The 26,561-nt window shown below is 33.4% G+C and overlaps 2 protein-coding genes across 6 annotated transcripts; both read left to right on the top strand.

The window, feature by feature from the left end:
• Window positions 1-3,076: 3,076 nt before the first annotated feature.
• LOC130441415 (dimethylaniline monooxygenase [N-oxide-forming] 4-like) lies at window positions 3,077-26,561 on the top strand. Of its 5 annotated transcripts, none has more exons than XM_056775091.1 (8): window positions 3,086-3,132; window positions 3,440-3,509; window positions 19,076-19,265; window positions 20,583-20,721; window positions 24,618-24,917; window positions 25,050-25,200; window positions 25,950-26,113; window positions 26,173-26,555. In XM_056775091.1, exons 3-8 carry the CDS (start codon window positions 19,078-19,080, stop codon window positions 26,476-26,478), a joined length of 1,248 nt encoding a protein of 415 aa, XP_056631069.1. In that variant the 5' UTR covers window positions 3,086-3,132; window positions 3,440-3,509; window positions 19,076-19,077; the 3' UTR covers window positions 26,479-26,555. The 5 variants fall into 5 exon arrangements, with proteins under 5 accessions (XP_056631070.1, XP_056631071.1, XP_056631069.1 ...); XM_056775090.1 differs by having other exon boundaries at window positions 3,104-3,132; window positions 19,059-19,265; window positions 26,173-26,561; XM_056775092.1 differs by lacking the exon at window positions 3,440-3,509 and having other exon boundaries at window positions 3,077-3,132.
• Window positions 3,570-10,787, top strand: LOC130441414 (GPI ethanolamine phosphate transferase 1-like). The gene is made up of 2 exons (XM_056775088.1): window positions 3,570-3,777; window positions 4,675-10,787. Exon 2 carries the CDS (start codon window positions 4,686-4,688, stop codon window positions 7,362-7,364), a length of 2,679 nt encoding a protein of 892 aa, XP_056631066.1. The 5' UTR covers window positions 3,570-3,777; window positions 4,675-4,685; the 3' UTR covers window positions 7,365-10,787.

Below are 26,561 nucleotides of genomic sequence, written 5' to 3'. Positions count from 1 at the left end.
CCTCAAGCAACAACTTCACGGTAATGTTTATACGAAGGTGGTTCAAATATTTTGATAAAACACAGATTCGGGGATGAAATATTTCATTTTCAAACGTATAATAATACTGCATTACGACAACACTGTTCATTACTACTACACTAACGATTTTTCAGAATATTTTACATTTTTTCAGTGTCTAGATTAAGTAAATATGCAGCAGTATGACCAGATTTTATTTTTTTTTCTGTTTCATTTTTGTGCGGTTAACTAAAAAGTAAAATACGTAGATTATGTATGGAACAAGTGTTAATCGATAGAATCAGTACAATTATACAGGGAATTATTTTAATTTTTCTCTTTATCCGTAGTAACTACGATAACAAGTGGTATAGATACATAAAAAGCTCATTTAGATACCTATATCAAGATAAATGATTTGATTAAAAATGAAATAATTGATATGCGTAATTTCTCATTAAAATCACTTCATTGTGCTTTTTATCTTATTCAAATACCCAAAGTGATCGTGCAAAAACAATTTACACATAATTAGACTTAGGTAGAGGCATTAACTAGTTTTTCTGAACAAGAGTACGCGACATTGCTCTATTCCACATTCCATTCTTTTTTCTGGGGATTGCAATCGGTTAAGGTGCTTTGGGGTTTGCTCTATTTCACAATATTCAGATTTTTATGCTCCCCACTGCACTCGGGGTCCGTCACGCATTGTTTGTCCTACATGCAGAAGGTGATTCATGTTTATTACACTCATATGACCAAAATAGTGGGAAACAGCGTTTTTTTCAACGTCAGTTTTGATCCTTTGTATAATCTATTTTCCACATCAAATCACCTTAAAATGGCACTTTTCCGAATTGCCTTCAAACGGCCATAAATATACCTCTGCATAAAGGAAGAGATAAAAGTTTTCTAAGGCTTTCGATTTTGTTAATCATAATATTTTAATTAACAAATTGCAGTACTGCGGTTTCAGTATCTCGCCACGATACCGTACCAACAGAAATCAGCTTGTAACGGATACAACGATGTCCTTTTTACAATTCAATTGAATGAGGAGTGCCTCAAGGCTAAATACTACGCCCAATTTTGTTTCTTCTGCAGAGCTCACAACCGGGATTTCTTTGAAAGATTCAAAATATTAATGCTTCCTTCCATAATCATCTTTGAATCCGGTTGTCTAATTCGTGAGCACGCTTCTCCAATTTCAGAAAGATTTTTACACGGCTATCCACTTAGGAACGCGGAGCACAACTTTTATCTACCTACTCGACGTTCATAATTAGTTAAGGGCTCAATAGTATACAATGCAAAAATATGCACAATCATTTGCCAATTGAAATCAAATCTATAATATTTGAAGGCATATTCACTGGAAAGTTTATTCTCCTCTCTAAACGACTTATATATATATATATATTTGATTCAGAACATATTATGCACTGGTTTAATGTTTTTATTGATTTTTAAAACAAATTATTACCTATTTCAGGATTGTCGACTGTATGGATCTTTCACTATGAGCCGTTTCATTAGAGCTACGTAGAAAGGTCATTTTTGGATGGTATACCAGCAATTGTTTGCCAGAAGAAGAAACCAATAGCAGAAGACGAATTATTTTCCACAACGACAGTTTATAGGTATTGTTTGGCTCTCAACGATTTCGTTTTATTCTCGCAGATCAAAAATTGATTGCGAGTTTATTTTTTTTACATCCAAGCGGTTTGTTTGTTCAAATTTTGGAGGTACATCAATCGGAATGGGAAAAAATGCTTCGACAATTGGTTCAAATGCATGCAAAAGTGTAGGTATTGATCTTATTGGAGAATATTTTGAAAAGCAGGAAAGCTATATCCAATTATTTGTTTTTCTATTTAAAAAATTAAGTAGCAGCCCTCTTATCCTGGCATAAAGTGCCCACAATTTTGGTTTTGTTGTAATAAAATTTTAGTTTTAATTATTACCAACTTTTAACGCCATTCATACCAACCTTGTCTCCACGACGCTAATCTGTCGTTATTTTTTACTTCTAGTGTAGTTTTAAGCCTCTAAAAAATTTGGTTCTTAAAAAAAATTGTTTCATAATACCCACATTATTCAGATTCATATGAAAATAGTTGTCCTTCATTAAATGATTTTTTCGGTTTCCTCGTTTTTGCTCTAGAGAATCAAAAAACATCCGATTTCGATGATTTTTTCCAAAATCTTCGTTTTTACGGCTAATTCACGGAAAAAATTATGGGAATAAACGAAATGGAAAACTTATATTGGTTTCAGGGCTTAAAATGTTCATGAAAATGCACTCATTCACGTATAACTGTTGATAACTTTCTTACAAATAGTCAAATGAAGTTGTTATATTTTTTTTCATGCACCCTAATCCTCTCGTCCACTAAAATGCGTATGGGTATAGCCCCCGCGGTTTACTGCAGCGCTATTGACGATAGAGTTCGGTATGCTCTGCAGAAACCTAACCTAACCTAACATAACATAACCTAATCTTACCTAACCCAATCTAACCTAACCTAACGTAACCTAACCTAACAATTTAAATAGATTTGAGTATGTTTTTGTTCATATAACTTTAAAGGTTACTTAATAAAAAAGGTACAAACGATTATATGTGAGAAAAGGTGAATTTTAAGAGAAATTGTTATTATTTTTAATAGTAAAAACATATTTGTATAAATATAACAACTTTATTTGATTATTTGGTAAAAAGCCATCAACAATTATACAACGAGTGCATTTTCAAAAACATTTTAAGCCCCGAAACGAATAAAAGTTTTCAATTTCTTATTCCCATAATATTTTTCGTAAATTCGCTGTAAAAACGAAGATTTTAAAAGGAGATCCATCAAAATCGGATGATTTTTCGATTTTCTAGAGCCAAAAAAACGAGGGGACTGCGAAATTATAAAATGACCTTCCTTTGTATCTTGTTTAATTTTGAAAAAGTTTAAAGTGCAACATTTTTATATCTATAGAAATTGCGGACTTGTTAGCGAATATGAATAAATATAAGAGTTATCATGTTTTAACAGATAAGAAAGATAAATATTCAATTTTAAAACTTATTAAATTAGATATAAATAAAAGTCTTTCAACTTGATTTGACGAAAAAATACAAAAGTAAGTAACATTATGCTTAGGCTTTATATCATTTTTTAGCTGTACTGAATATATAACTTTCAAGGTCTTTTTTTCCCTTTTACATTTTTTACATTATTTTTCTCGTACTATAATATGTCGATTAGCAAAGTTTATTTTCCACGGATAAACATAAATTTCCATTTTTCGATAATCGGGCAAACTAATTTCATGGTTTATTAACAATTTTTTTATTTGCATAAACAAAACTAGATTTTGCATTATGTTCCGAATTATACTTAATAAATATTCCAATTCCTTTATTTTCAACAATTGTATATTTTCGTAGATAATATACTTTCATACAAATCAAATAAAACATCTGGTATATTCAATAACAGTGTTGCCGCTTTAGGAAAGTAAGTTACAGTCAATTATTATATTAATTGAAATATTTGAATATTAATATGTAAGTATTAAAATAGAATTATAATAACATCTAATTAAAACGCAAAGTTTACTGATAAAATGGATAATTATGATTTATTTAATTATAATTCTATAACGTTTCCTGGTTCATGACAACTATGTTGTCATGGTTATTCGACATTGATCGATTACACAGTGCCCGGCAGTGATAAGTGAGGTTAATCTGTCATGTTTTTATTTCTATTTTGAGTAAAACAGGTGAGTTTATTTATATATATTTATAATGTAATAATATATATATGTTTATTTATAAAAATGTTGATTTTCCTTGTATCTATACACTATAAATAATTTCCACAATTTCTAATAATTTTATATTATGCAATTGATAAAAAATTATGAGATAATAATTTTTCCACATCTACAAATACGAAAATGTGATTTAAATATTATCTTTTGAAACACAAATTCTAGTGGATTATAAATTTTTTAAACATGAGGAAAGTGCTAAAGACTTTAAGTAATTTGATGCTAAGCAAACAAGTACTTTGAATTAAAAAATATATATATATTAAAGTATATTATACAAGCTGTTTCGATTGTAGTATATCTAAAGATCATTTTTATATATTATAATATATTTGAACATATTTAAAATATACAATTAAAATCCACACAACTTGAAAAATAGAAAAATTTTGTAATAATTCAATGTTTGTTTCATTGGGTTTTATTTAACTATGCTTCTACTACTAGCTCTGATTAATTTATTTTTGTTAACTAATCCTTTTTCACTGTTTTTCATTTTTTATTCAGCATTGCTTGTGCTTTAAACTCAAATACTAACAATCTAACAAGTTCTCCAGTTATTCATTTCCTATTTGTGTGTCGAAATTAATACCTTGTAATGTGAATCATATATACATAACTAAGAGTATTCATTAGACCATTTTTAACATTAATATGAGACATTTTTCTAAATATTGCTGTTCTGATAAAGTGGTGAGACAATTTTTTTTAGATAATAGCCCACAGATACTGTCAAGTTTAGTAGCAACAATCCGTACTTAAACTTTTGTTTATTTTCATTATAGTTTATCTTTTCATCTCATTTGGTATAACAGTTAACCCCTGAAATGAATTTTCTTTTTGTAGACTTCTTCATAATGGAAGAGGAAGATGATACAGATGGTAAATTTAAAAGGTACAAAATAATAGTTTCGGGATTATTAATTCACTTCTTATTACTTTTGGCTGTATTCGATGTATACTTTGCTAGTCCAATTGATCATGGAATGTCTCCCGTCTTGAGTACACTCAATCCGCCAGCTAAAAGACTTGTACTTTTTGTCGCGGATGGATTAAGAGCCGAAGCGATATTCGGGAAGGAAAACGAAAAACTTGCACCTTTTCTAACTCATGTATTGAAAAATGAAGGAAGTTGGGGACTAGCACACACTAGAGTACCTACTGAATCAAGACCGGGACATGTCGCAATGCTTGCTGGAATTTATGAAGATCCCAGTGCAATTTTAAAAGGTTGGAAATCTAATCCAGTTAATTTTGATTCTGTCATCAATCAAAGTACTAATGCTTGGGCTTGGGGGAGTCCAGATATAGTCACTATATTCAACAGAGATAAATTACCGAACATTCATATACATTCCTATGATTCGAGGATAGAAGACTTTGGTAAAAATGATACAGGACTACTAGATACTTGGGTGTTTCAAAAAGTAGACAAATTTTTGAAGACTGAAATCGCAACGTGCATAATAAACTGCAAACCATATTACGCACAAGGTAACATCTACTTTCTCCATTTACTTGGAATTGACACAGCAGGACACGGGTATAAACCTCATTCAAGAGAATATAAAAACAATATAAAATTAGTTGATAGTAATGTAGAAAGGATCAGTAAATTATTTAATTCTATTTATAAAGATAACTTAACCGCTTTTGTTTTTACTGCTGATCATGGAATGACTGATTGGGGTTCCCATGGTGCTGGAACGAATCATGAAACAGAAGTGCCATTAGTAGCTTGGGGAGCTGGTATACGCAAGAATCACCTCAGAAGAGATGTTAATCAGATAGATATAGCTCCGTTATTATCATCGCTAATCGGTATTAATATCCCTATAAATTCTTTAGGTATACTTCCTGTTGATTACATCGATTCCAGTACTAAAAATCTAAGATTAATGCTGTTTTCTAACGTATTGGAATTAGCTTCTATATTTGATCGAAAACGTAAAAGAACCAAAAAACATGCGTTAATCTATCTACCTTACAAAAACGTCGATGATGGATATTTGAATGAAGAACTATCAAATTTGCTGGTTAAAAGTGAATCAATGAATGATGATGATATCGAAACTGAGAAATATGAAAAATTTATGAACTTTCTCATCGATGGTATAAATTATTATCACAATTATTATCAATATCCGGTGTTAATAACTGTTAGTTTAGGATTTATAGTGTGGATAGTGTTTTTATATGTGTCTATTTTTGATGTAAAAAATTCAGAAGTGTACAATAGGAGCAACAAGTTCGTTATACCAGTCGTAATTGTAATCACTGTATTATGTGCTGTAAGTAATTTTAATTTTTCTTATTACTTATATTTCAATTTTCCATTTTTAGCATATTTTATATTACTTAGAGATAAAGATTATACTAAACTTCCTTTTAAACTCTCGGTATCAGCTCTCCTTCAAACGGTATATTATCTGGTAGGTTTGGAATTGTTGGTGTACGGGTTTTTTAATCGCGCCTCGTTTACTGTAGTTATGATTTTGGTTGCTACTTGGGTGACTGTGTCTAAATCCCTTCGAGATAATTCATCAAGAACGGAAAAAATCTGTTGGATTATTTGTAGTTTAGTATTATCTGTATTTCCGTGTTTACCTGTTATGAAAACTGCTTTTAATGTCCCCATGTATCTCGCTGGATATACGGGGTATTTAATAATGTTTGCCAAAATATATTTCGTTGATTTAAAATATTATAAAAAGTTAGAAAATGTTAATTTCCAATATAATATTTTGTTGGTACAGTTTTTCTTTTTGCATTTATCGGTTGTGTACATTTTTTTGATAGAGTTTCAATATATTTCGTCCGATTCCAATTGGAAGTATTTATCTTGGTTGATAACTTTGATTCCTTTGTTAGTTATACCTTTAACTGATAGATTTATTGCATTAAGACTAATTTCAACAGTATTTGGTTTCGCGCCTTTCTACTTACTAGTATCTCCTAATTATGAAGTTTTGTGTTCTGTATTTTATATATTTTTGCTTTACACTTGGTTGTTGATTGAATCTAAAACATTCCGATACAAGTCTTCCCATAAAATTATTTACTTTTTACGTTTCGATAAATACAATAGTCGAACTTCCATTTGCTCCGACGATTTTAGAAGAGCCTTTTTGTTCATGGCATTTATTTTCGTAGGATTTTTCGGTACAGGATATATAGCGAGTATGAACTCCTTTGATCCAATGTGGGTTAGAGCTTTCCTCACCATCTTCAGTCCATTCAAAATGATGGGTTTAATTCTTTTAAAATTCACTGTCCCTTTCATATTTAGTTGCAGTATTTTTCGTGCGATTAATGAAATAGGTAAATTGAACGTCATGAATATATTTTGTATCATTTTAATTTTTTCCGACCTGATGGTATTACAATTTTTGTATTTGATCACTAACGTCGGATCTTGGTTAGATATTGGTAGTAGTTTGTCTCATTTTATTATAATGGAAGCTTTCGTAACAGTCTTATTGTTACTCTATGGAGTTGCTTATCTTTTGACCACCGTAAACTATCGTTTCAAATAACACTACTCGACAAAATTTATTTTATCACACGAAAACTTGTACCAAAATTTTTAATGTAGGGGAAACTCGGGCAAGACAAATATATTAAGGAAAATAATAAAAAATACGTAGTAGGATGAAACCCATTGAAAAAAGAGGAGAATATAATGAAAATAAAAATAATTTACGGGTGATCTGAAGTGAGGATGGGAAAGGGGCGAGTTTTTAAGGGTAAAAAAATTGTTTATATCGATTTATGGCAAAACTACAAGTCCTATGGAAAAAAGTCAAATAGCAAATTTGTAGGCAATAAGAAGATCTACAACTTTTGTATTCACACTTTTTTCACATAACCTCAAAATTTATATGAAAAATTAAAAAAATCCAGTTTTTCGTTGAAATTTTTTGAAAAGTTACCTTTTTAGGTCCCATATACACCGTAATTTATTTGAAACGAAATGTTTATTTTTTCGCGTTAATTTGACATAATATCGAAAAAGCACCCTAATTTTCGAACGAAAATTCTCCCGTCAAAATATCAAATATTTTGAAAAAGTTGGTGAATGTTCTATTTATTAAAATCTCTACTTCTTGATTGTGTGAAAAATTTTATCATCATCAAAGTAAACTGTTTCAGAAAAGTCGAAAACAATTTTTTTTTAATCATTACGTACAATTTTGTGAGATTTCACGTTACATTGAGGGACTTGAGTAATTAGAGTCTGGAATATGATAAAAAAATATTTCTAATCAACAATAGTATTTGCAAATTCCTAATAAAAACTGTGAAACTTCAACATAAATTTTTTATTACAAAAAATGTGTCTGTTATCGGTTTTGCACGTTCCCTCCCCCAATTCTCGTGTGCCCATCTTTTGCATTAGTTGCACTCTATCCAATTTTCTGTGGGAGGTTCTTCTCTCTCTTCTGCTCATTTCATCCCTTGGTAATGGTTAAACCTCCGTCGGGCGAGCCCAAAAAATCTTACAGTCGGGTTATTTTTTTGGGTAATTATCTAATTTTTGTTATTTCTAAATTGCTTTATTACACACAATTACTTAAAGACATACTTGTAGTAAATACACATATAAATAAATTTTTAAGTAAAGATAAAAAAAATATGAGTTCAATTCAGTGCACGCAATAACAAAAAAATTATAAAACTTGACAAGCATTCTTGGTAACATCAAAAAATATCATTCGAGCTCTTCCTCTGTTAATGGTAGTTGCAGTAAACGAGACTGGTTACGAAAAAAGTTTTTATTATAAAAATTATTATACATTCGAATGCTCCCCTTCAATATACTTCCTTCCCCTTGCCACACACCTCTCCATACGTTTTTTCCATTGATCCAAGCAGTTCTGGAAGTCTTCTTTGGTAAGTGCCTTGAGGAGCTTTGGCGTTTTTTGCTTTACCGTTTCCATCGACTTAAATCGAGTCTCTTTCGAAGCGAATCGTTCAAGGAAATCTGAGTACATCCGTTGACGCAAGAGCTTTTGGTCTGGAGTCAGATTTTTTGATACTTCGCACAGACTTTTGTCATGTAAAATTTTTCTAACCGTTTCTATATCGTCGTTTACAGCCTCGGCAATCATCCTGATGCTCATTCGACGATCTATTATCGTACAAACTTTTTATTATATTACAGACATACTACAAAGGAATGATCATGCTAAGGTACGTGTCCATCTGAGACAAAACAGTCTCGAGACTCGAGTCGCAGATGTATAGAGGGCTGGAAGCAATGCCGGACCGTTGTCCGTGAGCGCACCGATTATAGATGGACACGCATATCCTCACTCTCGAGACTTAAGTCTCCAATTTTCCATTCGTGTTGGAAAAGTTTCAGAAGTCGTGGAGACTTAAGTATTGAAAATTTGTTCTTTAAAATGAGAGATAAAAGAGTGTGGATAGACGAATCAAGGAGCTCATCTTTATGAGGAGCATGAGTTTTTATGGAATATCCAACATATACCTAATGTATAAAAATCGCTTTTTGACAAAATTGTTACGGGATTGAAGGTCAGTGGGAAATCCACACTTGACGAAACCTTGTATAATAATAATAATCATCATGTTTACCTGAAACCATAAATCGAATTGTAACCATTAATCTGTCTTGAGGAGGAATCGCATTTCGAGTCTTCCTTTGCAATCCGAAGTTTAACTAAATCCTGAAGGTTTTCAAATGCACTGCAAACGTCCGGATTTCTTCTATCCACCCATTTTCTCACCCAACAGACAATTTTTTTCACTCTCCGTTTTCGGGAAATTTCGTATGCCACAATAAAAGCAAACACCTGACTTGAATCCATTTATAGAAATAAAACAATTGTTTGTGTGATTCGGTTATTGACTTAAGACATTTGTCTTTGTCTATATCAGTTGCGTATTCAATGCATGAAGGAATTTTTATACTTTTCCGATGTGAAACAAGTAACTTGATCAAAAAATTTTCACTTTCGTAGTAAGCTTTGTCTAACCATTTCTAGTAGCTAGAGTTGTCGAATAAGAGACATTACTTTTGATCGGTTCCCAGTGGATTTTTATAGTCTGTCGATACTTTCCAATATATTGCAAACCTCTGCAAAAATTCCCATCTGGCAACTTTGCTTTAATATACCGAATAAGTTAGAGAAATACCATCGGAGTTATAAACATAAAAATTCGTAGTGTCCATAGTTCTTATTATTAAATATTTTCTATTATTGTCGGCAATTCGATGTGTATTAAAATTTGGTTAAGCAACTTGTTGGTCTGGAGAAGTTAACTATCTTCTGTATATTTTGTACGTTTTATATTATTTAATAAAGTTATATTGTTGAAAAAATTGTTTTATTTCTGATCGTATGCTGTTTAAAAGACAATTTAATATGCTTTATTAATCTAATATATAAAATTCTCGTGTCGCAGTGTTTGTAATTGAACTCCTCCGAAACGATTTGACCGATCCTCGTGAAATTTAGAAGAAAAAACTATCATTACTCTGAATTTTTCACCTCTCTAAGATCAACCCCTATTTTTCCATCGCGATATTTTTCAAGGGACCAGTTGATGCGTGCCCCGATTTATTCAAATTAATTAGTTTGGCTCGCGTATATACACTCAATCCAAGACAGACTGGATGCTTTGATCTGCGACTGTTGTTGGTTAATGTCACCGGACAACTGTCATTTCAAGATATACACGCCTTGCACTAGGCTTGCTAGAAGATGACAATCATTGGGTCAGTCTGGAGCAGCATTAAACTGCACAGAAACAAATATGTTTTGGGATAATCACAAAGATTCAATGACTGATTGTATCGACATCGTACAAGGTAGATGTGATTCGTGAACTACAGTATGATGCTGTAGAAATGGCAGGCATTGTTTGTCCCAATGTTCCACTATTAAATGATGAACAAAAAATTATTTACGACCGCATTAAGCTGGCAGATTCGATAGAACAATGAGGATTCTTTTTTTGGATGCACCAGGTGGAACTGGCAAAACGTTCCTTATTTCGTTACTTCTTGCCGCGAAACGATCACAAAATGGCGTCGCATTGGCCGTTGCGTCTTCTGGTATCGCAGCAACTTTATTAGCTGTAGGCAGAACAGCTCATTCAGCATTTAAGCTGCCATTGGACATTTAAAGATATTCAGATGCAGTGTGCAACATAAAAAACAATCGTCTATGGCCACAGTGCTGAAACAATGTAAAATTATTATCTGGGATAAATGCATTATGGCATATAGGACATTAAATGATATAAAAAAACAATTTGGCGCCACTTTGTTACTCTTTTGAGGTGATTTTAGACAAACACTTCCCGTTATTTCACGTAAGCTGATGAAATAGACGCTTGCTTAAAACCATCGCGACTGTGGCGTTCAAATGCTTCAGGATCCATCCGCCGAAACTTTTTCTAAACAACTGTTAGATATTGGCGATGGGAAAGTTGCTGTACATGAAAATACTGGATGATCCATAAAATTACAGGCGGACTGCGGCACAATCATCGACTCGCAAAATATTCTCATCGATAACATATTTTCCGATGTACACGCACAATATGAAAATCTTAAGTGGCTGGCGGAAAGATAGACGTCATTAAGTTAAATTTGAAGATACAACAGTTGTTGCCTGGGGACTTGGTGTCATACAAATATATCGATACAGTTTGCGATACCAAACGAAAATGTGATTTATCCAATTGAATTTTTAAATTCATTAGATTTGTCAGGCATGCCACTACACCATTTACAATTGAAGGTTGGATCTACGATCATTCTGCTTCGTAAATTTAAACCCATCACAACTGTGTAATTAATGAAAACGTTATTGAAGCCATCAATGCCGCGAATCCTTAAGATTCCTACAGATGTGCCAGTTGAATTTAAACGTACTCAATTCTCAATTAGAATGGCATTGGCTATGACGATCAATAAGGCACAAGACATTGTATGTATGTGGCTTAGATTTGGAAACACCATGTTTTTCCCACGGGCAACTATACGTGGCATGTTCTCGAGTGGGAAAACCATCCAGTTTGTTTTTGTTGGCTAAAGACGTACTAACCAAGAATATTGTACATTCTATTGCACTGAGACATAATTAATAGTAAAAATAAGAATAATTATTTTTGATGTTTAGATAGCGATCGAGAATTGTAATTTAAGATTTATTAACGTAAATAAAGCATATTTTCATTATCTACAACGCTTTCGATTACAAGTACATCCCTATACACTTAAAGTAAGTTAGTTATTTGTATTGAACTAGAAAAATATTTCATAAATATAATTTATATGGCAGAACAACGTTTGCCGGGTCAGTTAGTGTGAATATAAATTGGTTCTAATCTCAATAGTGTTCAAGTGTGTTAGTTTAATGTATAATACACCACAAAAAGCCACCCAAGTTATGGTTTCAATCGAAAATGGACTTGGTTAACAAGCTGCTGCTACTGTACAATTGGATATGACCCGAGCAGCGGTTCGAACAGTGTGTCGGCGTTAAAAGAAGACTGGGGCGATTTACAACCGCTCGTCATGACCGCTTTATTGTGTCATCAACAGTAAGAAATCGTCTCCTTCAGCCGTTCGAGTCCTACGACGTCATCCGATGCCTAATTTCCACTCTTTTCTATCGCTGCAGTTTTTATTGTTCAAATTTTGTACAATCAGTGATTTTCTTATTTCATGCATTCATGATAATCGTGGTCTTTCTCTCTTTCTGTACTCCTGTGGGATCTAATTGATTACTCAATTTTTGGCCACCTTTCCTCCCCCATCCTCTGAACGTTCCCGCAGAAAATCAACTGCTCTTCCACAATATATTTTAAAATGGTTTTTATCGCTTCATTTGCGTCCATTTCCATGGCTTCTATTCTTTTTTTCTTTTATTCTCCACGTTTTCGATCTGTATATCAACGGAATTCCAATCATTGCATTGTAGTTTTCGTTGTTTTCCTATTTCTGTATTCCACAGTATTCCATTTAGCGATTCCTCTGTTCATTCTACATGTTTTTTTCTATATCATCTGTCCCATCTCCTCTCCTACACATAAGTACTGTGTCTTTTCCACGTTCATCTGCATCCCATATATTCTAAGACAACTCTGTCATTTGCTCAAATTATCTGCAAATTGGAGGGTGTATAAACTGATATCAATCGTCGATTTTGATCCCCATTCCATTGCATGTCTTCTTCCAAGTTGTTAGATATTTTGAAAAGTGTTGGTGAGATGCCCGCGATATTACCACTCGATAAAATTTTGATTTAATCCAATAGATGGTTCTGTTTTTTGACCTAGATAAATAGCACTCAATTTTGAGAAGTCGTTGTCGAGCACCTTACGACCATCGATCGATCTGTGAGTTGCGATCGAATGTTAAAGTCAATAGTATACGGATTTTTTTGAACCATTTTTTAAAGGAAGATTATGTGCGTGATATGAAGGCAGAACCCTTGAATCTCAAACCGAAATTCATTTTAAAAACAAATGCCATTCCCGTTTTAAATACTCCAAACTCTTGAACAACGAATACAGACAGACACTATTAAATTAATGACCTTAATAGTACATTTGCATACATATAAGGTTGATTGATCTGAATTTACATATTACGTTTCATTCCTTCATTTAATAGAGCAATAAAGGCGTACAAAATATTTATTGCTCATCAATTTAGTCTCAATGAATTCGTTAGTTAGAAGTATATTCGTTTGTATAGCCAGATCAGCAAGAGATAACACACATCCTCATAACTCGAACATAATGTTAGTGAGGTTATGTTTGAAATAAAAATATAAACAAAACAAAAATGTAAACATAATGACGTAGCTGGTGTTCTAGCAGCTGATCGTTTGTTTACAAAAACATGGGCACGTCACAAACCTTCTATTATTCTAGTAACCTTGGATTTCTCTACTCTCCGAGGTTTCAGCTCGGTTATGCGCATTCTCAAGCATGCGCAGTATACGTAAAGTGTCTCGAACGAGAGAGATAACGAATGTATGCCACACTACCTTCGTTTTAAGACCTGTTGGTAAGACTGTGTTGGTACTCGATCTGTATACGGTTGAATCTAACGTCATTTAGACAGAAATCAAGCATGCGCAGTATACGTAAAGTGTCTCGAACGATAACGAATATATGCCACACTACCTTCGTTTTAAGATCTGTTGGTAAGACTGTGTTGGTACTCGATCTGTATACGGTTGAATTTAACGTCATTTAGACAGAAATCAAGCATGCGCAGTATACGTAAAGTGTCTCGAACGAGAGAGATAACGAATGTATGCCACACTACCTTCGTTTTAAGATCTGTTGGTACTCGATCTATATACGGTTGAATCTAACGTCATTTAGACAGAAATCAAATTTCGAATAACGTCACTTTGTCCATGTAAATATAATCGATTATATCGATCGATGATGAACTCTTGATATGACAAATGAAATGTTATTGTTCAAAACATATAATTTTTTCGGGTTTTACTTTAATTTTTTAAACAATCAAAATTAAGAAATTACTAGTAATGACTATACCAAATTATCAGTTTGTTTGCCCTTTTTGGATAATTCCAATGCACAGGAAAAACTACATGAAAGATAAAGAAATACAAAGATGTTTAACGAGCAGACGAAAAGGTAATACTGCATTGCTAATAGAATTTTTGTTTTTGAATATTGTGGAAAATAATCAGAAAGTCATTTTTATTTACTGTGAGAATTTTTTTATGACAACAGCTTTTCATTACCGTAATTTCCAGATAGAAAATAACTGGAAAGACTACACATCCAGTTACTGAATTGATCTATGGTACACAAAACGTATTATTCGCTCTTTTGCAGATTATTTCATAGTTAATGTTTGTCTTCTTTAAGTTAGATTTGCTTTCAAACTTGTTCCTAATTTTCGTATCCCCATCTAGCCCTTCGCATCTAATCGCTAGTAACTTTGCTTTATAACATATAATTAGATTAGATTAGATCTAGGTCTGCATGTATTGGTCGTAATGTGATGAAAGTCGTTCAGTTTATCAAAATATCGCACGTTGAGAGCAATACTGTGACACAACTCAAAAAAGGTCGTTTGAGAAAATCGACTTTCTCAGTTCTTCCAAGATGGATATTTAGTATTTCTGAAAGATTTTTTCTCCACTTATTCGACCGATATTTTAGCTGAAAGCCATATTTAAGTTGAGATGTATCTCTTTACTCAAATTTTTTCAATCAAAAATGGTTTTTAAAAAACTAACAAAAAATTTTTGAGTTGTCATAGTCTTGACTGAAAGTATGGTTCAAATTGTGATGTCAGTTTTATATTTTTTATTACTTTTTCAGCATTATAAACTTGTTTTAATAATACATATTACAGCTACTCCTTTATTAGGAAATTAGGAAATTTAAAAACTATAAGCTTTTTAAAAGTAATATTAAAATCAATATATTTTGAAAAGAAACTTATTTTCATGACTTAAAGGAACAATAGTTAACGTTAGGAACATAACATGGTTTCAGTCTGTCATTAGCTCAAACATTAATTTGAGCAGGTACTATGCTCTAAAACAAAATGTAAAATATACATAATTATGAAATCGGTCTTCTTCGATTGATACAGTTGGCCTTTTCTTCTAATTGAGCTTTTGGATTGGTAGATTCTCGTAAAATTGTCGATATGTTTCAACGACAACTCCATTGTTCCACAAGTTTCTGTTTTGGCAAATACCAGAAGGTGATCCGTAAGCTTTCTTACAATCCCATCGTCTTCCACTGTGTCATTCGTATATGATTTTCTATTTCTTGTAGTTCTCCGGACTTGAGCTGGTTGAGACGTAGCTTGATGGAGAATGTTAGAAGAGTCAAAAGAATTTCGGATTTTCTTTAGTTATCATGAAAAATTTTATTCCAGAAAATGAAAATTTTCTTTTGAAATTATCCACATTGAAGCTGTTCCCCAAAAAGCTTGTCGGGTTTTTAAAATCAACAATATCATTGAAGCTCAGCTCATTTACGGTGTAGAAAGGCTTTGAAACTTTTCCTGTTCTAACTATTTGTACAAATTGACTAGGAACACAAATTCGTCCAGATTTTCTTGTCCGTTTGATTGCTTTTAATTTTTGCGTATGACCAGTGACAAGGAACTTATGAGAAATGGAGTCAATGTTTTTGAATCTTCTTAAACCCAACATGTACATTACAAAAACGTACTTGTTCATTTGTTGACCGCTGTAGTTGTTAGAAAATAAGATGAATTTTAGTCTTTTACCAGTTTTATCGTTCGATAAATTTATATATGCAGGTTAGCGCCTCTGTTTGCATCACCTTCATACCACACGTAGTTTACTGCTTCTCCATTTTTTATATTGTAAATGGATAAATTGTACGATAACAATTTACTCTTGTAGTAGCTGATACCTCACCTTGAAGCGTAGGAAAAGCTGCTTGTAAGTCATAGCAACAGACACGTTATCGTTTGAGAATTCTTTGTTCCCAATTTTTTTCTATTCATGCCAATTCTTTCTCTTCCAAATGCAAGTTATATTCACTTTTCATTTTTTCTTTATTTTCTTCGTCTGCCAGATTGTACGCGGTGCATGTTTCGCACTGGTTTTTTCACATGCAATAAGGTGACAACTTAAAAAAACTCAACTCTTGGTGGATATTTTGTATACTTAATTCACTGGAGAGTGATAAATCAAAAAGTAACAAAATACAGTTACTTGTGCAATAAGGTGATTTTTTGAATTAGTACAAAGTGCGTAACATCCCTTCTTGGAGGCAACTTGGAGACTGAAACTTCTGTAACAACACCTAAGGTCACGATATTGCATAGGACTTATCCCCTCTTTCAATCCAGTGTAGTAACGTAACCAACGCTACCTAGTGGTCTTTGTTGCACCTGGGATAGTCCCCGTACTCGCTAATTGTAGATCCTGAAATTCTCTGTTTAAAAATGGTGATAACCCAAAAATGGACTTTTTCCTTTTACCATTTAGTATGTTGTTGGAAGTTATTTTATTTTATCCATGTACGAATTTCCACCATTCTTTTTTGTTTTTTGCTTTTCCTATTGCATGATTACACGTCAGGTTTCTCTCTTTAAATATTTTTGCAATTGTTTTGTTCCGGGTAGTTTTTGATCTCTTTTTCTTTTGTTCTTTGGTCTTGCCTGCCATACTTGTTTGAATACTTTGGTATTTTTCAGTTGCCTCCTTTTTATATAATCCAATACGGACTCTAGTTTTAACTCAGCTCTTACTGTCTGATTTCTAATACGATCTTTCCTGGTTATCACTCGTTTTAGGTTTTTCATATCCGTCGTCTGTATCTTACTCTTCTGTAGGTCGTTTATGACCCATGTCTCGCATCCGTATGGTCAGTATATGAAGTGGTACACTTTCATTTTTGTTGTTCTAGATATTTCTTTCTGTTGATAAATTTGTTATTCATTGCATAATAACATTTAATGGCGTTTTCAATTCGTATATTAATTTCTAATTCCTACTTGCTAGTATTTTCAATTATAACCTCTAAAAATTGGTAACCTGTAATTATCGCATCACTCATTATTTTTTAAATAGTTTAAATGTGTTGCCTGTTTTGCGAATTTTATTATTATTACGGATTAAAACACCAATAGATACGCCTTTTGCAACATTTATTTTATATCAGTTTAATCTATAGAGGACAAAAAATTTGATTTACCAAAACATAGAAAATATTTAAAAAATTGTACAAAACATCTATACAAAAAAATGAACGATGTTTAAACTAAAACCATCCAATGAATTTGTAATAGCGTGTGTTGTCGCCCCTCGCTCTAATTACAGCTTCCATTCGTCTTGGAAGGCTTCTAACCAGGTTCTGGACGTATCCTTGCGGTATTTTTTCCCAGAAGTTAAAAAGAACATTTTGAAGATCATCTAGTGTTCTTATTGGTGCCGGATGCTGCTGAATTTGCCATCTTAGATGGTCCCAGACATGCTCTATTGGGTTAAGGTCCGAGCTACGTGCAGGCCAATTCAAGGTGGGTATTTCGACCTCTTCTAAGTACTGCCGAACCATTCTAGCAGCGTGTGGACGAGCATTATCGTGCATTAGTACAGAGTTGTCACCGATATGAGACATATAGGGCTCTACATGGGGTTCTAGGATCTTGGTTATGTACCTATCAGCATTTAGTTTTCCATCATTCACTGGTACTAATTCCGTGCGACCCTCGAAAGAAATTCCTCCCAAAACTATGATAGAGCCACCACCAAAGCTTTCAGTTTGACAAAAATCGTGCCACGTCGCCTATATACTGGTACACGCCTATCTGATGAATACAGACAAAATCTTGATTTATTCGTGGAAAAAAATATTGGACCAATCTTGCGTCTTCTCGAGCAAATTCCATTCTTTCTACACGATGATCTCTGGTAAGACGTGGACCTCTAGCTGGCACTCTGGTTCTTATACCTGCTTCTCTCAGCCTATTTAGAACTGTTATTGGCTTATTCGGATATTATGAGCAACCAACAGATCTGTTTGCAGTCTTCGAGCGGTGGTATGTCTAATTCTTAAAGCCGTTAACCTCAAATAACGATCATCTACTACCGAAATTACCCTTCCGCGGCCTTGTTCGTATCTTCTGGTTAGCTGCCCTGTTTCTTGGTAGCGAATAACAACTGTAGATATGGTGCTTTGTTGAACTCCAATTACCCCGGCGACGTATCTTTGACTGTGGCCATCTTGTATGAGCGCGATGATTCTAGTGGCTTCTTCATTCGTCGCATGTCTTGTTAAACGTTGAGGTACATCCATTATTAACAAAATAAATTAAAATTTTCACTATTCAATAACACAATTCTCGATCTCAATGCATTCTCCAAGACAGAAATGATTTACTAGAGCATTTTTGCTTCCAAAAAAATTTGTAAGAAATTGTGATATTTTTTTGCTCATGATAAGAAACCAGAAATATCTATTAAGTTGATACATATACAGATTGTACCAAAAAACTAAAATTAAGTATTAAAAAAGTCCTTAAATAACATACGGAAATGTTTTTGATTTTTATAATTGAAATATATTTCCAAATTTATAGTTTATAACTGAAACCTCTCGTAGAAAGTATACCTAATATAAATGTATAAGTAAAAAACACACGAGTAGTGGACTACTTTGAAAGTTGTGAATTATCTGATTATCGAGACTCATTTGTGAATCATTTTCAGTTTCGGTTGATTTACAGATATGAAGATTGGTATTATTGGAGCTGGAGCTGCTGGACTGGCAGCGTTGAAGCACAGCTTAGACGAACATCATAACTGTGAAGTTTTTGAACAGACCGGTTTAATAGGAGGCACGTGGAATTATACCGACAAAACTGGATCTGATGAATATGGTTTACCTATTCATACTTCAATGTATCAAGGATTGAGGTACATTTTACCACAGAAACAAATATTTTCTAGTTTAATTTGAATTAATAGAAATTTGTATTCTAAAATCCCATCATAATCAACATGTATGGCTTTCGATCATATATCAGTAGTCATCCATAACCCTTGCCACCAATTAGATACCTCATTTTATAAATTTATTATTTTTATAAATAAATAGACGAGTAAAATGTTCCTGCTTGTATGGATGTTTGGTTTAAACAGGGTACCAGACATGAACTGTGCCCTTTTTGTACCCAATTCGTTTTTGACCTGCAATGTACCTGGTGTCCAAGTTGACGTCGACTACTGTAGTTCTGTGGAAATTCGCGGAGGTCGCTTAACATGAATATCACAACAGAAAGAGTAATTAGTTCAGTTTCATCTTTCATTACAAAAATTCGTTTATTTTTTACGAAAAATTATGTGATGCTCATTATTTTGGTGCAATATAATTTTGTTTCTCAATTTTCTTTGCCTACCATTTCATTTTCTTCCTCTGCAGTTTTTTTGGCAAAATAATTCTCAATATTTGTACCATTAATGCTCAATGTTTGCGACAATGCAATACAAACCACGCATTTCTACAATCGGTTTTACATCTGCACAATATATTCACGGCGCTCGATGTTGTGCTTTCAGTTCCCATTCCCAATCAGTGGGAATCTCGCTGCATCGATTTCCACATAGCCACATTTCCACTTGTAATTAAACTCTTTTCGAGCTCATTAGAACGATATTGATACTTCGCAGGTCATCGCCGTCGTGATATTCGTATTCAGCAATCTGGAAAACCCCCAGGGTATATTTCATGTCCACGGGACCTCAGTAGACGATGTAGATGTCGGCCACCCTGTGCACCAACCAGGTACATCATAGACCTTTTCGTGATATTCCTCTTCAGCGATTTCGTAAACCGGAGTTATAAATTTTTTATTCTCTAACTATTCGAGATGTACTTGTATCTTGATCCGACATTCGTAGGTTTTGCCCTTTTTTTACTTTATTTCTTCGACTAGAACCCATTGGTAAAAGGTGTATTGAATAAAAAAACTAATTAACTTAATTTAGGAACCATAACATACCAATTATGTCATTTTTTGAACAATTCTGCGTATATTTTATGTATTGTTATGGAAAAACTCCACCTACTTCACCAATTTAAAGCAAAGTTAGTCTTCTTGAAAACCGATATAAGGGTGAATAATTTTGACATCCACACCCAGAGCTTATTTCAAGATAGTTTCTGTTTCGGATATATGACCGAGAACCATTCTTATTGGCTACATAGATCCTTTGATTGGGAAATATTTTCAGGACAAATTTACCAAAGGAGCTAATGCAGTTTGAAGGATTCCCATTTTCTAAACCCGATCATTCATATGTTACGCAACCCGAAGTTCTACAATATATACATGACTATGCTGCACACTTCAATTTGCTACCCCACATTAAGGTAAGTTTTACTGGCACTACGATAGAAATTTTTCATATCTGAGTCTCCTCGAATCCTATTTTTCTCTCTTTGGTATTCAGACGCTCAATTCGCTTGTGCGATTAACGTTTATTATTTTGAAGTAAAGACACAACTCACAATCAAACATACCCTCATAGATGTATAGGACGTGGAAGTTTATTTATTTGGCCACCCAGATCTCCAGACCTAACTTGCCTCGATTTTTATTTGTGGAACCTAATAAAAGATCTAATTTACTCCAATAGACCCATGACAAAAGATGACAGACAATTACAAAGTATTTCGATGGCAAACGGCAAATCCATTTCCTGTCCCTAAGTATTCAATATACCTACCATCAAATTGTTGACTCCCTTACGCAGGGCCGGATTAAGATTTATAAGGCCCGGGGCTAAAATAATGACGGGGCCCCCTTAAGGAATTCGAAAACCCGGAAAAATTCACAAAATAATATCAATACGTTAGATTTGTGGTATCAACACATCAAAAAATACCCAAATGATAGGGCCCTCTTGGACCTGGGGCCCGGGGCTATAGCCCCCCAAGCCCCTAGCTTAATCCCGCCCTGCCCTTACGGCTGGTAAACTATTGCTTTATATATTAAAACGACTATCTGGAACATTCCCATTCTTGAAATCTCTAGATTGTCGTAAACAAACCAAAAAGGTTTCTTGGGAATTGTCTCTAAAAAACAAAAACAAAAAGTAAGTAGATGTCTAAAAAATAACCGGCGCTTCCACCAAATTTTAGTTTCGATAACAAATTAGAACAGTACCGGCTTCATGGTCTATATTAGTGGGCGAGTTCGTAACCATATGACCTGTTTTTAACACCTAGGACGCCACTAATTATGTAATTAGTTATCTCAGTAGCTGCTAGAGTTTTTTTCATTAACATCTATTTTTTTCTGAAACGCCGTTTACTTCACTTATTTTATTCACTAGTCACTGTCAGCCGATTTAGGTTGGTAGGGCAAATCCATTTCCTATCCCTAACTATTCAATATATGAGAAGTTCAAAGCTGAAATAATTTTTTATCATTCTACTGGACTTGGTTCACTTTCCAGTGAGCATTTTGTAAAAAGTATCAATATATAGACAACTTTTAAAGTAAACATGTTTAATTTGCATGATTAAGGTTATATACAACGTGAAAAAGTAAACATTACAAATAAGATTTATTATTAATTAGTATCATCATCGAAAACAATTTCGTCTTCAGCGAGTTCGATTGGTTGTATTGCGCTTCTTGTGGAAGAAACTTGAGGTAAGTTTTTAAAATAACCGTGGTGTTCAGGTGGAAGATAAGCCAGAAAATCAATCATATCTTTCTTTTTGGTAGCAGTTACAGGTCGCCGTGTAATGTAAAGACAGGCAGTTTTTTTTCTTCCGGCACCACTAGTTTTGTCCATGTCTAGAATACGAAACTGCGAAAAATCGTTCAAAGTTTCTTTAAATCTTATTTTAAACTCAAGGCCCCTATGAAAGCGAAGCCAACGAGTCTTTAGCCAACTAAAAGGCAAGTTATTTGTGTCCTTTTTTCTATTTGTAACAGCATCCTCTAATGCCGATGTGCTTAAAAATTCATTCCGTTGAATCTGAATCGTGTTGAAACGAGGCTCCTTTCTTTTTGCATTCTTCATAACGCAAACCAATCTTCTAGAACGAAAATGTTTCGGCGTTTTTTACTTGATGATTATATAATACCAAAATCTAAGTCGTTGGGAAGGGACGAATGCTCAGAAACTAAAAATTTCAAGTCAATCGTCTCCGCAGCCATTGTAGGATCTTAGACAAGTTTAAGGAGCATAAGAGACAACTTAATTCTGACCAGTGCAAGAATCTGAGAACTAAATTATATTCCTATAGTTAGAGGCGTTTTCTTTAAGATGCTTGCAAATATACGAAGCTACATCTTGAGAGCCTTTACCACCCTCGGTTTCGTCCCAAACATACATAAAACCTGTTTTGGTATTGAAACAGTGTATTCCAAAAGTATAGACATACAAATTCCTTTTATAGTAGGCAAGAGATGTCGAAAGTTTGGGAAACGGAAGCGCTTTTTGTAGGTCGAATGTGCAGCAGACATAAAAATCGCCAAAGGCCTTCTGTTGATCGGTTTTAAGAACACTTCTTGCTTGCTCAGCACGAGCTAAACGCAAGTTTATTTGCAACTCAAGTTACTTTCTCTTTTCATCTTGCAATGCAGCACGCATCTTGAGGAATAACTCATCGCATAGGCGACAGGTATCTTTGCTGGGAACTTTGAAGTGAAGATTAAATTTTGTTGAGAAAACCTTGTAATAATATTTTTCTTTTACTGAAAACATTTTTGAACATAAAGATCGTACATTTTCCTTATGTTCAAATTTAGATCGAGGTATCGACTTTTTTTGTTATCCTTCCTGCTGTAGTGACTCTGATAAGATGGAAATTTTTTAATGTGTGCAACATCAGAATCATCAATTTTATTTGTTGCGACATTCTTTCCCCGGGAGTATATGACCTCTTCTTTATTCAAACAACGATACAGCCGTCTTCAGCTAATTTGTAGTGTATTGAGGAAAAACTTTTTGCATATAGTTTTATCGCCTTCTTTGTTACGTATTGAGTAAACAAAAGTAACATTCTTTGCACGCCCTGAACCATCCCTTGGTCGCTTTCTCACGGCTCTCCACATTTTTACCAAGCCACGCAGAAATATATTTTATTTACTAAAATCAGCTAATTTCCAAAACGATTCAAAAAACTTGGATAAATATTCCGGGTTGAAGCTGCTAGCACATTTTCTTTTCAATTTACAATCAAAATATTATCAAATCCTTTTTATCAAATGTTTTAGCAAGAATACATTTTCTTTCTCTGTTTTATAGGTTTTTCCACTATTTTATATTTCGTTTATTTTTTGTCCAGCTGGCCTCGTTTCTGGATCTTTTTCTACCTGGTTTGTCATTTTCAGGACTTTCTGAAGCAAATAAAAAAGGTTTTTATAAGAATTTATGTTGAGTGACATCTCATGGGCTAATGGTAGTTCGTCTTCAGACTCCCAATCTGAAAAGAGATAATATTAATTGTTTTATTACGTAAATAATCCTAAACATACTTATTTTAGATGTCGGTAATTATAATCTTAAAATATTTAATTTTTCGAAAATTTTTCATTATTATTGTTGAAAATAATAGCTCAATATCATTACTATTATCCCAACTTACCGTCAGAATTCATTTTAACACGCATAAATCATTTAAAGTAAGCAATAAAAAGTCAAAACAATTAAAATCCTGGCGATAATGCACGCGGGAATATTATCAAAATAGAACTAATGGACTTGGTTTACTATGGCACCGAACACTTTTAATAAATTGTCACTGCAGTGGTGGTATTATCGCCATCTATCGGTAAAATGGTGATACTGGACTTTGTCTAACGCGGTACAGAAAATTTATATGAATAACACCTCTTTTGTGTTATAAGGTGAAAAAATCCAATTTATGGATCCAATTCAGCTTTGAGCCCCTCATATCTACAATCAAATTGTTGACCCCCTTACGGTTGGTAAACTATTGCTTTATATTTTAAAACCACCTTCTGGAACCTTCTCATTCTTGAAATCCCTAGATTGTCGTCAACAAACAAAGAATATTTCTTGGGAATTATCTCTAAAAAACAACCACAAAAAGTAAGTAGATGTCTAAAAAATAACCGGCGCTTCCACCAAATTTTAGTTTCGATAACAAATTAGAACAGGACCGGCTTCATGGTCTATATCAGTGGGGAGTTCGTAGCCATATAACCTGTAACTTCTGATATAAAAGTCTAATGAACTAATTGTGTTTTACTACATAAAAAATCAAATACAAGTATTTTTTTTTAGTTTTTTAAACACGTATTAAAAGTATCTCCTCTGGAAAAAGGAAGATGGTCTGTAGATGTCAAAGATCTTGAATCAAAGACCGTCGATACCAAAGAATTTGATGCAATTGTCGTGTGCATCGGCAATTTTTCAGTTCCATCAATACCAACTTTTCCGGGACTAGAAAATTTCCAAGGCACAACAATCCACAGCCACGATTTTAGAAAATCGGACGTTTATAAGAATAGAAAAGTATTGGTTATTGGTAGTGGATCGTCGGGAATTGACATATCTAGACTAGTTAAAGAAGTAGCAAATACAGTAAGTAGAAGGATACATTATTTTTTAAATAGAACACAAAATTTCATCCTCAGATTATAGTAATGTGATAATTTAAATCGCTCCAACAAATAATACACGACTTTCAATTTAACCATAGGTAAATATCTGCAGGTAATTATTTGTCACAGGAGCCCCATCAACCCAATTGTTCCTTTACCAGATGGTATCCAGAGAAAAACTGGTATCCAAGAATTTCGTCAACATTCTGTTTTATTCTCGGATGGTTCCGAGGCAACTATTGATGATGTAATACTCTGCACAGGTAAATCTACTTTGCTTTTGAACACTCCTATACCTGCTTGAAGTTATTTTGAAGTTACTTTTTTGACATTTTGAAGAACTTTTGGCGTAAGAATGACGTTTTCTTAACTTTATATTGTTAGGTTAAATGACGTCATGTTTAGACGTTTAATCGACGTCAGTTATATCTTAGAATGACTTCTTTATGACGTCAAATAGAAACAATTATTAAGTTGAAAATGTATTACAAAAAAAAATCTGCTTACCTCTTAACCCTTCTAAATACAGGTGTACTTGATGTTGGTTCGATACTCCAATTTTTCGATTTTCACTATTTCGGTGGACATCTTTTAATTTATTACGTAACTCTAGTTTACTTTTTTGACGTCAAACTTTACACTGACACTTCACTAAGTTATTGTTCGTTGCTATGGTAATGCAATATTTTATTTATGCATAGAACTGGTCTAGGCTAACTTGATATCAATACATCATCGTAATGTCTTTTTAATGTCATTGACGTGAGTTGACCAAAAAGACATTTAACATCAAATCGACTATAGCTTGCTAGCTGAGTAGGCGTTCTTGAAATACTGACTAGAGTGAGCGCGTGGGCGCAAATGCTGATACAACAGCCTATTTTGGGGCGAAATCGAGAAGTTAGAGAAGCATTGGAATGATTGTATCGAGTTATGCGCTATATTTCACCTTGTATATTGTACATTGGCGTTGAATTTGGAGTATATTTCATTATTCACTGTATCATTTTAGGTTATAAATATAGCTACCCATTTCTATGTAAAGAATGTAGTATGGAAGTAGAGGGTAGATGGGTGAAATACTTGTACAAACAAATTATGAATATCAACCATCCTACTATGGCTTTCATTGGGATTCCCTTTAGGACATTTCCATTTGTACTCTTTGGTATTCAGGTGACTAATATTACTATTAAATGGCATTCAAAAAGTGAAATGGTTTTTTTTATTTTTAGATCCGATTCTTCTTGGCATATCTGAATGGGAATTTTTCGGTCACCAAAAAAGAAATGTTGGAAGATCTCCAAAAACATATGGAGACACGAAACAATTCAGACCATTCTCATTTATTAGGAATAGAACAAAGAGATTATCTGGACGACCTGGCAACAACGGCAAACATTAAAAAAATTCCTCCGGTGTATTCAAAAATGTACCGATACGTACATGACATAGGAAAAGGAAAAATTCATTGGTCTTATAAAATAATTAACGATGAAGAATTTATTGTTGTAGATGATAACCATAAAACGTCATCTTAATGTAACTGAAAATTCAAATTACAGACATAATATTCTTGTAATGTAACCTGCCATGTTTGCATTAATACAAAACTTGAAACGAA

This window comes from Diorhabda sublineata, chromosome 3 (assembly GCF_026230105.1).
Source record: "Diorhabda sublineata isolate icDioSubl1.1 chromosome 3, icDioSubl1.1, whole genome shotgun sequence".
Classification (NCBI taxonomy): domain Eukaryota; kingdom Metazoa; phylum Arthropoda; class Insecta; order Coleoptera; family Chrysomelidae; genus Diorhabda; species Diorhabda sublineata.
This window is presented reverse-complemented; position numbering and strand designations above follow the sequence as displayed.

Coding starts and splice junctions, on each gene's coding strand:
- LOC130441414 (XM_056775088.1), top strand. CDS start 4,686: ATGGAAGAGGAAGATGATACAGATGGTAAATTTAAAAGGTACAAAATA.
- LOC130441415 (XM_056775089.1), top strand. CDS start 14,373: ATGACTATACCAAATTATCAGTTTGTTTGCCCTTTTTGGATAATTCCA. Junction 14,485..19,075: donor TTTAACGAGCAGACGAAAAG/GTAATACTGCAT, acceptor GTTGATTTACAG/ATATGAAGATTGGTATTATT. Junction 26,114..26,172: donor TTGTACTCTTTGGTATTCAG/GTGACTAATATT, acceptor TTTTATTTTTAG/ATCCGATTCTTCTTGGCATA.